Source organism: Marmota flaviventris, chromosome 1 (assembly GCF_047511675.1).
Source record: "Marmota flaviventris isolate mMarFla1 chromosome 1, mMarFla1.hap1, whole genome shotgun sequence".
NCBI classification, from domain to species: Eukaryota; Metazoa; Chordata; class Mammalia; order Rodentia; family Sciuridae; genus Marmota; species Marmota flaviventris.
Window position 1 is genome coordinate 119,264,793 of NC_092498.1, and position 18,769 is coordinate 119,283,561.

The 18,769-nt window shown below is 38.5% G+C and overlaps 1 protein-coding gene across 6 annotated transcripts in view; it reads right to left on the minus strand.

Annotated features, from left to right (window-relative positions):
• Positions 1-213: 213 nt before the first annotated feature.
• Positions 214-18,769, minus strand: part of Prr14l (proline rich 14 like) — a 66,316-nt gene continuing 47,760 nt past the window's right edge. For 5 of the 6 annotated variants that reach the window (XM_071615598.1, XM_071615596.1, XM_071615584.1 and 2 more), the window contains 3 exons: positions 17,594-17,700; positions 6,312-6,383; positions 214-4,584 (listed from right to left, as the gene is read on the minus strand). In XM_071615598.1, the coding sequence (XP_071471699.1) occupies positions 4,308-4,584; positions 6,312-6,383; positions 17,594-17,700 (456 nt within the window). In that variant the 3' untranslated portion in view covers positions 214-4,307. Of the gene's footprint in view, positions 4,585-6,311; positions 6,384-13,008; positions 13,490-17,593; positions 17,701-18,769 lie in introns of those variants that run through there. The other variant, XM_071615590.1, reaches the window with a different exon arrangement.

The window sequence follows — 18,769 nt, forward strand, 5'->3', positions numbered from 1 at the left end:
ATCAAAAGGACTACTATTTCAAAATACCATATTCCCTGGTTAAAAAAAAAAAAGACTATTTCCCATTGCTGAGTATGTTCAAAATGTTACACAGCAGGTTCTAGAGGTCACCTTTGAGGTGGAATTCTACACATGTTCTGAGCTCAGAACAGTTCTCAAAAACGTTCTGGAATGTCTATTAAAAAACAAAACACAAAATAAAACAAAACTTCATGGCATTACAGGCATAATTTTAATCTAGTATTAGACCACAAGAATAAAACTAACAGCCCTGACAGTTATTTGAAAGGTTTCAAAAAATTTTTATTCTCATAAATTAACACACATAACAGTGGGCATTTTAGAGTCACAAACTACCAAACAGAAAAGGAACTGCAGGGGCATCATGTATGCCAATGTTACCAAAAATGTACAAATTTCACTGAACTATTGACCATGATAATATAGAAACACTTCAGGCAGCTATTTACTGGCCCAGACCTTGGTTCAAGGAGATGCGGCCTCTCATGGAGAATTCAAATCCAATTCAGCACCAAGAGGGGCTTGTGAAGACAGTTAACAAGCATCAAATCTGAGCATGCTGTGCTGAATGACAGGCTACATGGGGACCCCCACTTCACAGTCAACGTTCCTGCTGTTCCTGGCTAGATGGTAATATTAAACTGTGATTTTAGTGAAGTTAAGCCTTTCCCCCTAGTCAGCTTTATACAGAAATTCAGTTCAAGCAAGGGGTCCTCTTCTGGCATGAATCCAGGCAAGGATACTCCCTACCTCTGGCCAATTATTAATACTTTGGATATAGCCACCCACAATGTGGTTATTTAAGAGGTCCTTTCCATGATACCAGGGGAAAAGTTTACAGAAACAAAACAAGGGTATTAAAGAAAGCACCAACTGCATACTCCTCTCCCACCCCAGGCAATGGGAGAAAAGTATCATTGCCCAAAAGTTGTTCTTTCGCAGATCTTAATGTACATGGTACTGATGCTGAGATGGAATCCCAGCTTGGAGATGGGAGTGATGGCTCTCTGCCCGTTAGGCTGTACTGCAGCCTTGGACCTGCTGCCACAGTCCTGCACACTTGCTACTGCTTTTTACCTGGTGGGCAGGGGATGAACCACTGGGAGTCAATGCCCAGAGATTAGAATCTGAAATTGACCTCAGGTTGGCTCTGGTGCCCAAGCAAAAGACCCTTTCAGGCAAAATTGTGACAAAGTGTCATGATTTTCACAGCTCTTGGAGGAGCACTGAGTTTTGGGATTCACAGCATGAGTTTCTGAGCTCTTCAGGCTCCGAGTAAGGCAAACGCTACACGTCTTTTCACTGTACCTCCCTCAGCTGTAGCTTTTAAGAATAAGGTTGGTAAGAAAAAGTGAACAATCTGCTTTTAAAAGTATGAGGTACGTTCAACTAATTGAGATATGAAGTTGGAAAGAAGACTAAGAGGGGGGGAAAAAAAAGAAATAGAAAAGAGGAGGAGGGGAGGTAAGGGGAGTCCAGGCCAGTATAGCTGGAAATCAAAATATGGAAAAGGAGATGGGCAGAACCCTGATTGGACCTGAGATTTCTCCTCCTTTTTCATAAACATGAAAACACTAAAACTTCTGGAGGTGATATAGTTGAATAAACTGTAACTGATGGCAGCTTCCCAATACTTGGGGTGGGAAGTCTCCATACTCATAATTCTTATCAACTTCCAGCACAATAGACCTCCTATGGCCCTGGTCAGGTGGCATGCCAGCAGCTGACTAATGTCTCCCATTGTGGTCAGTGACCACAGATTCTGAGGATCACTGACAGCCCCGAGGCTGGCTAGATAAATAGCAAAATTGGATGTTAAGACAGGTGTGGCTGAGTTCTACTAGAACCTGATGTAGCAACTTCAGGTAATTTTAGGATTGCAATGGGGACCCCTTTTTTGGAGCAGGGATAGGGCTCTCTGGTGAGGGTAGGCCAAGAATTCCAAGGACAGAAAGGGTTGGCTTCAGAGCAGTTTTTCCCCTACATTCCAGGATAAGGAAGGAGCCAGGAGCCTAGTCCTCCATTCCCAGATGCCAATGTTTCAAATCACTGCTCTAGGACCTTTCAAGCGCCATGCCTATAATAGGCAAACTTGAAATTTTATGCCTGTCATGTTGGTGATACTACATTTGTGCCCCCTCAACTTTCATCTGCTGGGTGACATGATTGCCGCAGTACTGCTTTAGCTGTGGTTGGCAATGGAGCTCCCTACATGTTTGTACAAGGGAACAATGTATTACTCATTGTACTCTCTCTAGGAAAATGACAGAGAGGGACTGAGTGCTAAGAACCTTGTCTAACAAAGGTAGAGGTATTGAAGTGAAACATAGGTCATGTCCACACAGTCTCGATAAAGGGGATATAGAATGGCAGAATCTGGCCAGCATCATTCAGAGGCAGTATGGAACCCTGGTGCTCTTCTAGTCCTACTGGGCCATGGCCTTGGAATCTTCTGTGGATGTCCAGGTATATATGTCACTTGTTTAAATGCTACGTCTGAGGCAGTGGGCCTGGATGACAGACGTGGTACCTTTTTTTTTTTTTTTTTTCCTGTTCTTGTCAGTTTTTCTGCTCCAGCATGGCACAAACTTAACCTGCAAAAGAAAGGCACATAGAGACCCCCCAACCCCCAACCCATCTCCCCACCCACTAACAAATGGGGAAACAAAACATCCTAAGAGAGTAATCCAACATTCCAGGAGGGCACCAGATGCTCATCTCTGACTGGGAAATGTCCCTGGAGCTATGACAGTTCCATCAGTGATTGCTTTGTGGCAGTGGCTCCTAGGAGGATGAAGAAAGGTGAACAGTGTCCTGAGGCTGGCTTGAGCATATCACCAGCCAAGGAAAGTTGATTCTCTGAACTCTTATTTTAAGTGAGGGAAATAAAAAAAATAAATTAAAAAAAAAAAGAAAGAAAGAAAAGAAAAAAAAAAAGAAACTATAAGGGAAGGATGGAGGGGGGAGGGATTCATTGGGAAAGGAATGAGACTTCTGAGCCTGCTGCCCAGACTCCTGCAGGTACAAACCAAGACACTCAGCTACTTCAGGCATTTGACAGCATTTTCAGTAGGTTTGACCAGGTATCCTCAATGAGGGTTGGCTATGGAATTTCAGAATCCCACCATGAGAATGGATCACTGGGACTGAACTACTACCCTGACTCTCTCCCTACTCCTGGAGCAGGCTGCTTGGATAGCTGCAAATACTCTGGGTTGGTCTCTTATCACCACCCAAGTTGCTATAGTCAACTTGGTTACACACCAACATTTGAGAGAAAACCACACTTGACCTTAGCATTTTTTTAAATGACTGGAAGAGAAATCTGATTTCACTTATATCACTAAAAAAATAATAATAATAATAAAAAAATAAAAAATGTGTGTGTTTAGTGGGCAGGAATGAGAACCCAGAGGAAAAAGTGCCCCTCAAATGAGCTACACTAGAAGTTAGAGATGGGGAGGGATTACTTAAAACACATGAATGGGAAAATGTTTCCTCCATGTACTGATCAACTGGGTCATATGCCTGACATGTATTCTCCTAAGACATGTACTGTCTTTCTCCTTAATGTCTTAAAAAAAAAAAAAAAAAATCACATTTAAAGGCCCCAAACATGCAGCAATAATAATAAAAAAAATAAAAATAAAGAAACTGAAAATAATCAACACTACAACATTAAAAGTGCAACTTACTTTGGGGCGTGGACGGGCTCCTCTGGCATTAGTGACCCACAGTCACAGTGGGGAGAAAATGATGGAAAAAGGCCCCCCCCACACGCACACACTCATATACACTCACACCAACAGGTTCTGGACAGACTCAAATGATTAGAAAACACAATAGCTCATCTTTTCTTGACCACCTAAATGAGCCAGTGAGACCACACAGGGCAGGACACCAGGTCCTCCTCCCTAGGCCATGTTTCTAGCACCACCGTAAACAAAGCAGAACTTTCATTTGGACGTGCAAATGCTGTGAGTCCTTGGAATCCTAGTGTTGCTTAAGATATGTGGCTTCTTCCTCCTTCCTCCTGCGATTGGGAGGAGGTGGCCAGATGTCATTCAGGACCATTTCCAGGAGAAAAGAGCATTCCTGAGGTTCTAAACTCAGCAGTAGAAGTAGAGGTTCCTCCTTTACCAGTTCCTAAAAAGGCTGCACCTTGAAATAGGTAAATATTCATGGACTGGACATCTTGAGTGGTTTGGGCCTAAGGGCAAAATTAGCTGACCTATTCCATGGAGGTCCAAAAACATACAAAATTGAGACTCTTATCTGAATTTGTTTCAACAACCTGAAGACTGCTCCTGTTCCTCTTCCTTGGCAAAGAAGGTCTCTAGTTCCATCAGTTTCTGTAGCAAAAGAGCATCCAGTTCTCGACTCTGCAGAGCTGCCTTCTGGGCCCTGGTAAAGCTGCCTGTCAACTTGACTTTACCTCGAGCTCTCCTCTTTCGTGGTACTGTAAAATCCTGAAATTCTAGAACTCGCTTCCTCTTCTGTTGGCTTACTGAGATTAGTGTACCATTTCGTTCCTTGGGTTCCTCAAAGATGGTCTCTAAACACCTGAGGATGGGGTACAAAACAAAATCAATGACAGACTGACTCACATGGCTCATTAACCTTTTCTTTCTAGTTACTAGAAGCAACTACTCCCTACTCAACTGTTTCCTCTTAGCATCTATCTATATGTATGGAAAACAAAAATATAGGTATTTATTAATATGTATATGTATACATAGAGGAAAAAGTTCAAACTGGATAATATAGAATAAAAGTGAAATTAATTCCCACCATAGACAATAATAATTTTTTTGTGTGTAATTTCCCAAAAGCCATTCAGTGTATAGATAGGCATAAATAACATATTAGGGAGTGACCCTTTCCTATAAAGTTCAGGTAGTACTAACATTTTAAACTTTGTGAGCCATATAGGTGGCTATTACAATTTTTTTTCCTCTTCCTTCCTTCCTTCTTTTTTTTTTTTAAATATATATTTTTAGTTGTTGACAGACCTTTATTTTATTCATTTGTTTATATGCGGTGTTGAGAATCAAATTCACTGCCTCACCCATGCTAGGCGAACGCTTTACCACTGAGCTACAACCCTAGCCCTTCCTTCTTTCAACAACAACAAAAATGTAAAAACCATTATTATAGGTCATTAAAAACAAAACAAAACAAAAAAAAACAAGCTGGGCATTGTGGGACACAGCTTATAGTCCCAGCACTAAGGAGGCTAGAGTGGGGGAATACTTTGAGCCTAGGAGTTCCAAGCCAGAGAAACCCTATCTCATTAAAAAGAAGAAAAAGGGTCTGGGGATAGGGCTCAGTTGGTGTAGTGCTTATCTTGCATGCACAAGGCCCTGGGTTCAATCACCAGCACCACAAACAAACAAACAAACAAAAAAAGCCACTGGCTAGAATTTGGCCTATGGTTGGGCATATGGCCCAAACAGTAGCAAACTGTAACTATATATACTGTCTTATACAATGTGTTGTCCTATCAATACCCTTTAAACTTGTTCCAATTTACTACAATAACAATAAATCAGATGATTTTTTTTTGGCAGTGGTGTTACTGGGGATTGAACTTAGGGTGCTATACCACTGACTACATCCCCAACCCTTTTTTTTGAGACAGTTAAGGATGGCCAGGAACTTAAATTCTGTAACCTTAACCTCTAGAGCTGCTGGCATTATAGGTATCTGCCACTGTGTTGAGCCAGATTGATAAGATTCATTTTTTAAGGTTATACAGCATATTCCATTATAAGGATGGACCAAAATACCAGCAATGGATATTTTGGATTATTTCAAATCCTGTCCTATCATATAGCAATGAATAGTCTTGTACAAATGTCTTAAGAGTACATGTATAAAATCCTACAACTATTGGGCTGTATCCTAGACAAAATAAATGTCATAGACTTGAACTGAATTCAGACCCAAACGTGGTCGAGAGAAACTTTATGTACTTGGGATTGGACTCATATTTGAGGATCAGTGATATATCAGTCCAAAAGAAGCTGGTCAGTATGTTGGGTAAAAACACAAATACAAACTACAAAGAAACTACATTTTATATGTCCATCTAACCCATACATATTTCTTTCCTATTCTACCACTGACCACAATTTAAGCAGAGGGATCAAAAAACACCAAATTCTAGTTATTCATAAGTAACAATATTGATAGAGCTGAAACCCTTCTGAAGTTCTAGATATTTATATCAATCATTTCAGAATTCTTTCCGCCCACCTTTTTTAAATTTCCCATCCACATGTACCTACCTGTTTGCAGGAGGAGACTTATAATTCTTGTTGGTATATATTTCTTCTAAACTAAATTCCTTCTTCTTTAACCTTAAGAGAGAAAAAAATAAAATCTTTATGCTCTCTAAAGAACATAGTTTCACAACTCTACCCCTTCTATTCTTTTATTTCAATCTTGTATTAAGTTAGAGAGATGTCTTACATGAACGATTTGTACCAGGTTTTCTCTTTCTGAGTGCCAATCTTTCAAGTTTATGGAATTTAGTCCATTTATGGAATTAGGAATGGTATATTTGGATTTATTCTATTATTTCATTTTACAGTTTCTCTCCTCTCATGGTTCTGGGGACGGAACCCAAGGATTCATGCCTATCAGACAAGCACTCTACCAACTGAGGTATATCCCCAGCATGTCTTTCTTTATTACCTTCTCCTTGGAAATTATAAACTCTTTCCTGTAATGATTGGCAATAATTTTAACCAGCATATTAAACTTATAAACTGAAGTGAATCAATACTTTCACCCTTCTTTCAAACAATAAAAGGTCCCTGGAACATTTTATTTTATTTTTGGTACCAGGAATTGAACTCAGGGACACACAACCAGTGAGCCACTTCCCCACAGCTCTTGAGTTGCTTAAGGCCTTGTGAAGTTGCTGGGGCTGGCTTTGAACTCACAATCCTCCTGCCTCAGCCTCCCAGGCCACTGGGATTACAGGTGTGTACCACGTTGTTCTGCTGGGCACAGGCTTTCTTTTCTCTTCTCTTTTTAAGACAGGTGTCTTGCTACGTTGTCTGGGCTGGCTTCAATTCCTGGACTTAAGCAAACCTTCTGCCTCAGTTTCCTGAGTAGCTGGAGGTATAGGTATGCACTACTGCACTTGGCTATTTTTGTTTAATTTTTTTAGTTGTAGTTGGTACAATATCTTTATCTATTTATTATTATGTGGTGCTGAGAATCAAATCCAGTACCTCACACATGCAAGGCAAGTGCTCTTCCACTGAGCTACAGCCCCAGCCCTTTGGCCTTTTTTTTTTTTTTAAACTTTTAAGTTATTATTATTATTTGCAGTGTAGGGCCTTGAGCATGTGAGCCAAGTGCTCTTATACTCTTAGCAACATTAATTTTTTTTTAAAGTACCTTTATGAAGGCTGGGGTTGTGGCTCAGTGGTACAGCACTTGCTTAGTGTGTGTGAGGCACTGGGTTCTATCCTCAGCACCACATATAAATAAATAAAGGTCCACTGACAACTAAAAAAAATATATATATATATATATAAAAAAGTACTGGGGTGGGGTGGTGGCTCAGTGGTAGAGTGCTCGCCTAGCATGTAAGAGGCACTGGGTTCGATCCTCAGCACCTCATAAAAACAAACTAATGTATCCACCTAAAACCAAAGATACCTATATAAATAAATTTTTTTTTAAAAAGTACTATTATGAAATGATATGCTTCAATCTCCTACTTGCTCCTTTGGATGTGCAGCCTGTCTTATCTGTAGGAGACTCTTGAATTTGGTTCCTGAATCCCTGCAACATGTTCCTAGTAGTCATTTTTTTTTAAGAAATTCTAGCCAGGCTCAGTGCCAGGCTTAGTGGCTTGGGAGGCTGATGCAGAAAGATTGCAAGTTCAAAGCCAGAATCAACAACACAGTGAGGAGCTAAGCAACTCAGCAAAACCCTGTCTCCAAATAAAACATATAAAAAGGTTGGGTATGTGGCTCAGTGATTTAGTACCTCTGGGTTCAATCCCTGGTACACACACAAATCTTTTTTTTAAATATAGTTTTTAGTTGTTGATGATTATCTATCTCTCTATCTATCAATCTCTCTCTCTCTACCAATCTATCTATCCAGCTGAGAATGCTATACAAGCGCTCTACCACTGAGTTACAACCCCAGTCTCATCCCTAGTAGTCTTTGTTACTTTATGATATTCTGTTCTCATCCTGTAGTAGACCTGCATCACTCTACAAGATGCTATGTGTCACATATCATAAAATTCACCACTTAACAATTTTAACTCAGTGGTTTCTTAGGGTCCTTGCAAGCCTATTCATAAATCATCTCTAACCTACAATAAGTTAATAAAGTTAAAAAGAAACCCTACACCTGTTAGTAGTCACTCTGACTCACTCTACACCCAGCACCTGGTAACCACTAATCTATTTTCTGCTTCTAAGGTCTTACATATTCTAGACATTTCACATAAATGGAATCAAACATTATGTGCCCTTCTGTATTTGGCTTCTTTTCATTTAGCATATTGTTTCCATGGTTAATCTATATTATCAGTAATTCATTCTTTTCCATTCTATTTTATCATTCTATGGATATGCCACCTTTTCTTTATCCTTTGTCAGCTGATGAACATTTCAGTTGTTTCCATTTCTTAACTATCATAAATATCATTGTTAAGAGTGTGTAAAAAAGTTTCTACATCAATGTTTTTTTATTCTCTTGGGAATATTCCTAGGAGAACTGCTGGTTCAAATGGTAACTCTAATTTTTTGATAAAATGCCAAAACAGTTTTCTATATTAGCTAAACCATTTTATATCCTCATGAGCAATGTATAAGGGTTCCAACTTCTGTATACCCCTTATTAGTTATTTTCTGGCTTAAAAATAACAATTGATTAATTTATAGGTAGCCTAGTGGATGAGCACCTAACTGGGTTGTTGTTTTCTTTTCTAGTACTGTGGATGGAACACAATGATGTTTTAGCACTAAGCTACAACTCCAGTCCTTTGATTTTTATATTCTGAAATAGGGTCTTGTTAAGTTGCTGGTGCTAGCCTTGAACCTGGGGTCCTCCTGCCTCAGCCTCCCAAATTTCTGAGACTATAGGCATGCACCACCACAAACTCACTGTGGTTTTTTACTTGTTCTCTAATGGCTACTGATGTTGAGCATCTTTCCAAATGCTTGTTGACTATTTGTTGGAGAAATAGCTTTCAAAATTCATTGCCCCCACACATTTTTTGTGGTGCTGAGGATCAAGTCCAGGGCCTTTAAGCCTGCTAGACAAGTCCTCTACCAGTGAGCTATACCCCCAGTCTTCAGGGCCCATTTAAAAAAAAATTGTCTTTTGTTGTAAGAATTCTTTATATATTAAGGGTACTAGACCCTTCTTACATATGGTTTACAAATTTCTCCAATTTTGTGGGCTATTTTTTTTTCTTTTTTAGTAGAATTTATTTTTGGAGACTTTTTAGGTTCATAACAAAACTGAGTAGAAAATATATTCCCATTGTACCTGTCCCTACACACGCATGACTTCCCTCACTGTCAATACTTGGCTCGAGATGAAGCTACATAGGTGCATCATTACCCCTCAAAATTTACTCTGGGTGTCTGCCGCAGTCTGGCTGGGCACAATCAGGAGCCACTTGTCAAAAGAAACTAACTTTATTTTTAGAACCACACACGCTAAACAAAACAGCCTCTCAGGAAAAACCCTCAGAGCCCCAACTGCCACCACCTGCTTTCCACAAGCCTCTCTCTCCAACACAAGCCTCTATCTCCACCTCCCACAATCCTCCTGCTGAGGCCGACTGGCTGGGTCACGTGGGCGGAGCCAAAAAAGTCCCCCAATGAGCAGCTCCGTGGTCTGAAAGGGCAGGGAAACAGCCCAATGAGCATCACCGCAGAGGAGCCAATCAGCTAGATGTTGCTGGGGCCGCTGTGAGCCAATCATCAGCTGGCAGCTGTAAGTTTGCTGGCAGCTGGAAGTTTGCTGGGGCCCCTTCGGCTGTGGCTCTCAACAGGTGTCAAACATTCTATGTGTTTTGAGAAACATCCCTACCACCTTTCTTTCCCTTTTCCCCTCTAATTTCCACATATGGGAGAATATATACAACCCTTGACCTTCTATGTCAGGCTTATTTTGCTTAACATAATGGCTCTACATGTAGTATGTTGTGAGACAGGGGACTGTGAATCTTCCACTTTGTTCTTTTCTTAAGATTGATTTAGCTGTTCTGGGTCACCTATTTTCACATAAATTTTAGGATCCATTTGTTAGTTTCCTCAAAAAAAGGCAATAGACATTTTGACGGTTTGCAATAAATCTGTACAATGCTCTAGACAGTAACGATACCCTGAGAATATCAAGTCTTCCCCAAACCTATTTTTGAATGGTTCACTCCTAGTGCACAATTTTGTATTATTATTTTGTATACTGATCTTATATCCTGCAACCTTGATGATTCATTAGTTCTTTTTATAAATTTTTTTTTTAGTTGTTGATAGAACTTTATTTATTTATATGTGGTGCTGAGAACTGAGCCCAGTGCCTCACACATACCAGGCAAGTGTGCTACCACTGAGCCACAGCCTCAGCCCCTCTTTCATTAGTTCTAATAGTGTAGATTCCATAGTTTTCCATAGATATTTTCATTTGTGACTAAAGATAGTTTCACTTCCTTTACAATATGAATGCTGTTTATATTTTATTTATGTATTTATTACTGTTATTCTTTTGCAGTGCTGGGTATTGAACCCAGGACCTTCTACATGCTAGGTAAATGCTCTACTACTAAGCAATACCCTGAGCTCAGTATTTTATTTTCATGATTAATTGCCCTGGCTAAAAACTCTAGTGGAGTGTTAAATAGAAATGGTGGGAGAGCTGGGGATATAGGTCAATTGGTAGAGTGCTTGCCTTGTATGCACAAGGCCCTGGGAGGGAGGGGAGGGAAGGAAGGGAGGAAGGGAGGGAGGAAGGAAGGAAGGAAGGGAGGAAGGAAGGAAGGAAGGAAAGAAATGGTGAGAGAAGATAAACTTGTCTTGTTTCTCATCTTAGAATAAAGCTTCCAGCCTTTCATCTTTAAGTATGATTCGAGCTACAGGTTTTTTGTAGATTAATTTGAAGATGGTTCCATCTATTCCGAGTTTAGAGAGTGTTTCTCACCATGAAAGGGGGTTGGATTTTTTCATACTTTTTCTGCATCAATTAAGATGATCATGTGGTTAAATCTCCCTCTATACTATTATATGCATATTACATTGATTTCCTATGTTCAACCAATCTTGTCTTCTTAGAATAAATGCTTTTGGGTTTTTAATATGCTGTTGGATTCAATTTGTTAGTATTTTTCCCCTGAAATTTTTTTATTAGTTCTTATAATGGATACACACAATATCAGGGTTTATCTTTTGGAGGGGTACCAGGGATTGAACTCAGGGGTATTCAACCACTAAGCGACACCCCTAGCACTATTTTGTATTTTATTTAGAGACAGGGTCTCACTGAGTTTCTTAGTGCCTCGTTGTTGCTGAGGCTGGCTTTGAACTCACCATCCTCCTGCCTCAGCCTCCCTAGCCTCTGGGATTACAGGCATGCCCACCAAAACCAGCTTGGGGTTCATTTTAACATAATCATAGAAGCATGAAATAGCTTACTAATATTTTGCTGAGGATTTCATGTCTATATTCATAATGTTTTCTGTTCCTTTTAAGATCTTTTTGTCTTGGGGCTGGGGTTGTGGCTCAGTGGTAGAGCACTTGCCTAGCATATGTGAGGCCCTGGGTTTGATCCTCAGCACCACATAAAAATAGATTAAAAAAAAAAAAAAAAAAGATCTTTCTGTCTTTGGAATTCTAAAATTTTCTTATGATGAAATTAGCTATGAAATTTATTCTTTTTATTGATCCTGCTCAATATTCATACCTTTTTTTTTTTTTTTTTAGAGAGAGAGAGAGAGAGAAAATTTTAATATTTATTTTTCAGTTTTCGGCGGACACAACATCTTTCTTTGTATGTGGTTCTAAGGATCGAACCCGGGCCGCACTCATGCTAGGCGAGCGTGCTACCGCTTGAGCCACGTCCCCAGCCCAATATTCATACCTTTTATTATCCTTTATCTTTTTAAAACTATGCCTCCTAGATTTTTAAATTCTCCTTTCTTTACTTCCTACCCTCCTTTTATTATACTTTCCATATTTTTATTTCTATATTTCCTTCTCAAAAATTTGTTCCAGTGTATTCTTCTGTTCATTACTTCTAGCTCTACATAACCTACTGTTAAAAAACATTATTTAGGTTTTATTTTGATTACTCAGATGTTAACAGCTGGGGATATAACCCGGGGTAGAGCATTTGCCTAGCTTGTAGAGGCCCTATTTGTTAGTCCTAGCTCCAGAAAAACATAAAACAACAGGAAAACCAAACAAAACCCTATAATATGTAGTGTAAAGAAAACAATGAACCTGATTTGAGAAAAACTGAATTCTGGGACTGGGGAATTGCTCAGTAGTAAAGCACGTCCATAGGCATGCATAAGACCCTAGGTTAAATTGCAAGCATCACCAACAAAAATATACAAAATCTAGTTCTGCCACTCACTGGCTTTGTGACAAATCTCAACAATTGAATTTTTAAGAGCAGTTTTGGCCACACCATCTTATGATGAAACTGTAGCAGAAACTTAAATACAACTCAAGTTAACACATTTCTATAATACATAATTGATGAAGTTTTCATAGTGAGGAAGGCACTAAAAACTATCTGCATGAGGCATATTTTTTCTTTTTCTTTTTGGTGCTAGGCATTGAAATCAGGACCTCACACATACTAAGAAGCAAATGCTCTGTTAATGAACTATACCCCTAGCAGCAAGGTATGGTCTTGATGCTGAGATATGTTGATATAAACTGAGGAGGATACAGCTTAAAATTTTTGATAATATTTATTTATTTATTTTCTAGAAAATAACTAAAGGACACTAAATCCCTAAGATGACCAAACTGCTTGGGTGACAATGGCTTTTATACTCTGATCTAAAGCAAAGAAAATCTATAAATAAGGCCAAGACAAGATATCAGGCATTTGGGGTGAGTTCAAATTTAGTTTCTGAGAAATTATGCATCTAATTTATAAGTATGTATGGTGGCTGGAGGTGCAACTCGGTGGTAGTGGGTACGTTAAGTGTGAGAAGCCCTGGGTTCAATACTCAGCAATCCTCTCTGTAAAAATTATGGTAGATCTTACTGCAGAAATGGTTTATGTAAAACAGAAGTGTTAAGAAACATTTAGGGCTGGGTATTTAATTCTGGAGACTCAGGAGGCTGAGACAAGAGGATTCCAAGTTCAAGGCCAGCCTAGGCAACTTAGGGAGACTGTCTCAAAAAATGTCAAAAGGGATGGGAATATAGGCAAGGTGGAAGAGCGTCCCTGGGTTCAACCCCAAGTCCTGCAAAAGAAAATAAGAAAAAAGAAAAAACATTTAGGGCTGGGGCAGTAATGACAGTGGTAGACTATATGACTAGCATGGTGAGGTTCAGGAGTTTGATCTCCTACACTGAGAAAAAGAGTATGTCCCTAAAATTCCTTTTATACTATTCCAAATACAGCATTCTATAGACAGGTGGGCTCTATTTTAACATTATGTGAGAATATCACTGACACTGGTATACAAAGGATTCTGGTTTCTGGTACTCAAAGTACTGCCTTTTTTTTTGTGTGTGTGTGGTCAGAGGATTGAACTCAGGCCCTTTTAGATGCTAGGCTCCACCACTGAGCTACACCACCAGCCCTTGTTTTCTTTTTTTAAAAGACAATATGACATTTTATTCTTCTAAATGGATGTACTATATTTAATTAGCCTGTGTTGTGGAAATGTTGTTTTTGATCTTTTGTTATTACAGTGATTCAGTAAATAGCTTTATACATGCCTTTTCTTAAACAGAGAAATGATAAATTATTAGAAATAATTATTGTATCAATTTCTTTTTTGTGGTACTGGGAACCAAACCCAGCACCTTGTCCATGCTAGGTGCTCTTTCATTGACCTAGACCCTCAACCCTTCTTTGAAATTTTTATTTTTGAGGCAGTATTGGTAAATTGCTCAGGTTGGCCTTGAACTTGCCACCCTCTCCCACCATGATGTTCAGCCTCATCTTGAGCCCTGAGGAATGGAGCTGGCCTTGTATGGACTAAAACCTCTGAAACTGTGAGCCCTCAAATAAACTCTTCCTCCTCTATAGTTGTGCTGGTCAGATCCTTTAGTCACAGCATCAAAAAGGGTGACTAAAACACCAATTAAAAAAAAAAAAGGCTGGAATATTTATTAGAACTATCAAATAATTATTGGCTGGGTACATAGCTCAGTTTACTTGTCTATTATACACAAGGTCTTGGGTTCAATCCCCAGCCTATGAAAAAATAAATAAATAGGGCTGGGGATGTGGCTCAGTGGTAGAGCATTTGCCTAGCATAATCAGAGCCCTGGGTTTGCTCCACAACACTGCAAAAAATAAAATAAATAAATTTTTTTTTTTTTAAAAGTGTTTTTTTGTTTTTATACTGGGGATTGAACTCAGGGGCATTCGGCCATTGAGCCATATCTCCAGATCTATTTTGTATTTTATTTAGAGACAGGGTCTCACTAAGTTGCTTAGCACCTCACTTTTGCTTAGGCTGTCTTTGAACTAATGATCCTCCTGCCTCAGCCTCCCGAGTGGCTGGGATTAAGGTGTGCACCATCGTGCCTAGCTAAAGTGACTTCTTTCAAATAAGTTATAAAATTTTATCAAATCATACACTGAAATATTTAATTCAATTATTCCTCAATTCACTTTCCAATTTCTATTATTACCAAAACCAAAAATTATACAATAATTGCCATGCAGCCCCAGCCCTATAATGTTGTTTTATTTTATCATTATTTTTTTAAAAATATTTTTTAGTTGTAGTTGACACGAACCCAGGGCCTTGCATGTGCTTTGTGAGTGCTCTACGGCTGAGCCACAACCCCAGCCCCTATAATGTTGTTTTAATAAAGTTTTATTATTCTATGACTTTCATTTTGACTTATGGTAAAAATCCACCCTGTATGTTCCACAATCTGTTTCTTTCTCTCTTTGTTATACGGAAATGAACCGAGGGCTTTGTAATTGCTACTAGACAAGCATTCTACCCCTGAGCTTCATTTTTTTTTTTTTTTAATTTTGAGATTGGGTCTCACTCAATTGCCCAGGCTGGCCTTGAACTTGTCATCTTCCTGCCTTGGTCTCGAGGAGCTGGGATTATGGGCATGGGCTACTGTGCCTGGCTCAATATCTAATTTCAATGTTTTGTATTTTTTGTCTTAAAAGTTCAGTTACCACACTTACTTGAATTGCAAAACAGAAGTTAGGAAAAGAATGATTTCACTGATGGGTTTGAATAATAAATTGCCTTTGCCAATTAAATTGCACACCAAGGATTTTCCATAAATTTAATGCACTAAATATGCAACTTCAGGGTTTTAAAATATTTCTGACAAAGTAAGAAAAATATTCTGTCAAAAGATAAAGAAATCTTTAGGTAAATTTGTTAAAAATTCTGTCTTTTCCAACTCCCTTTCTGTATATTGAATTAAATAAAGTACATCTAAGCAGTAACATACAAATTTCTAGGGCATTTGAGAGTTATTGTATCTATCTGGTATCCTTCTCAGACACTGAGACAGTAAAAATTGCCTTCAATGCCTGGGTAACAGAATCTTTATGATTCAGTGGTTTTCAATCCTTATGATTTCAGTGCTTTCATCAAATATAATGATGACAGATCACTGTGATCTTTGACCATGTAACTTGCAAAAAGTTAAAGTAATTGAATGACTTGACGTTATTAAAACTCTTTTCACTTCCATATTTATTTACATAAGCAAGGTTCTCCAGACATACAAAAATAAGACACAATACCATTGATGCTGATACCATACCAGGCAGAATGGCTGTCATCAAGAATACAAATAATAATAAATGCAAGAGAGGGATGTGGAGAAAAAGAAACATTTTTACACTGTCAGTGGGACTATAAATAGTACAACCACTATGAAAATCAGCATGAAGGTTCCTCAAGCATGGAACCACCATATGACCGAGCTACACGACTTCTTGGTATAGCTTCTTGGTGTAGCTCCTAAAGAATTAAAGTCATCATACTACAGTGATATATGCATACCCATGTTTATAGCAGCACAATTCACAATAGGCAAACTATAGAAGCACCCAGGGTGTCTATCAACAGATGAATGAAAAAGAAAATGTGGTGTATATGTAACAATGGTTTTTTTTTTTTAATATATATAATTTTAGTTGTCAATGGACCTTTATTTAATGAGTTTATTTATATGTGATGCTGAGAACTGAACCCAATGCCTCACACATACTAGGTGAGCGCTTTACCACTGAGCCACAACCCTAGACCCCACAATGGGGTTTTATTCAGCCATAAGGAAAAATGAAATTATGTCATTTGCAGGAAAAATGGAACTACATTCCATTATGTCAAGTGAAATAAGTCAAACTCAGAAGGTTAAGAATCATGTTTTCTCTCATATATGGAATCTAGAGAATTTAATGGAAAAGAAAGGTGGGGGAAGAACTCATGAAAATCAAAGGGAGATCAGTAGAAGAAAGGGACCAATGCATGGGAGGTGGTAAAGGAGGAGGAAAGTGCTGAGAATGATACTGGCCAAATTACATTGTTATACTGTATATGTTTGCATGTATAATATGTAACAACAAATTCCTTCATTATGTACATTATAATGCACTAATTTTAAAATGTGGAAGAAAAAAGACTATAACTGATGCTTAATCTATATCATTCTAGAAATACATATTATTCAATATACAATACTAGAAATATTTAAAAATTTCTCAATAAAAATATATTATAGGATGATTAATAAAAGAATTTTAAGAGCTTAGGTATAACTCATTGGTAAAGCAAGTGCTTTTTTGCCTGTGGTGCAAGGCCCTGGTTTCAATCCTCAGAACCAAAACAAAGGCAAGATAAAAATTTATATAAATATTGCTGGGTTCAATTCCCCGTACCAAAAACAAAAACAAAAAATAACAACAAAAAACAAAACGGGAAAAAAAAAAAAAAACCCCCCCCCACCACCACAAACCCACATACACATTAAAGAGCTGAGCATGATGGTATATGTCTGCAATCTCAGCAAGGAGGAATGCAAGTTTGAGGCCAGCCTCAGCAACGTAGCAGGGCCCTACGTAACTCAGTGAGAAATGGTCTCAAAATAAAAAATAAAGAGGATGTGCTCAGTGATAAAGCACTCCTGGGTTCAATCCCCAGTACCAAAACAAATAAACAAACAAACAAACAAAATGACATGTTAAGAGCAGGGCATGACAATTATATTTTTGAAAAATTTTCAAAAACAATGAACTCAGGGGACTAGGGATATAGCTTAGTAGTGCTTGAGGCCCTGGGTTCAATTCCCAACAACACATACACACATATACACAAGAAAACTCAGTTTGTATTAAAAGAGAAGCTTACCTTTTAGGTCGAGGAAGGCCCATCGGGGTAAGATTAGGATCAGGCTTGGGAATGGTTTTCCGAATGCGAATCTGTGAGACTTTCTTTAGTCTCTTCTCTGGCTCAGCCTGTTTTTATGGATTAAGAAAAAAATGTTCAGGGCTAAGATGAATAAATAATTTAAAAAAATTTTAAATAATTAAAAAAAAAATGTTAGGGTGTGCTGGGAAGCACACCCTAGCCCGCACAAGGCCCTGGGTTCAATCCCCAGCACCACAAAAAAAAAAAAAAAAAAAAAAAGAAAAGAAAATGTTCAAGATATAAAACATTTTAAACAAAGTCCCTTTTCTTAACATGGCATCCTCAGTACATCCTTGGTACATAGTAAGTAGCTCATGACAAAGCTCTCTCTCCTAATTTTAGCAACTATGCTTTTTACATTATTAAAGCAGAATTTACATTTAGTTTAGACACTGAGATTATTAATTCATAAAATTTGCAACCAGTGAAGGCATCAGATTTTACAAAATTGAATAACACTACTGGGTGTGGTGGCATACACCTGTAATCCCAGCTACTTGGAAGGCTAAGGCAAGAAGATCCCAAGTTCAAGATTAGCCCCAGCAATTTAGTGAGACCTTGTCTCAAAATGAAAAATAAACTGGCATGGTGGCCCATGGCTGTAATCCCAGTGGCTCAGGAGGCTTAGGCAGGAGGATTACAAGTTCAAAGCCAGTCTCAGCAATTTAGTGAGACTTTAAGCAATTTAGTGAGACCCTCCTCCAAATAAAAACAAGAAAAATAAAAAGGATTGGGGATGAGGCTCATGGTTAAATACTCCTGGGTTTAATCCCTGGTACCAAAAATAAAAAAAGATCTGAGGAGGTAACTCCCAAGCCTACCACAAATAAACAAACAAAATGCCAAAAATAAACAAAGAATACCATCATTCGCTAGCACAAGTGGCTCTTTTGGTCCAAGTCTCTATAAACACTGTTAAATGCTATCACCAAGAAAAAAGTATCTGGAAAACAATGCAAATTAAACAATCCAAGATGAGCTTGGTGGTGCTTTCCTGTAGTCTCAGCTACCTGAAAGGCTCAGCTAGTAGGCTCATTTGTGCTCAGGAATTGAGGCCATCCTGGGCAACACATTGAAATCTGTCTCTAAAAGTAAACTAAGATGAATAAATAATTT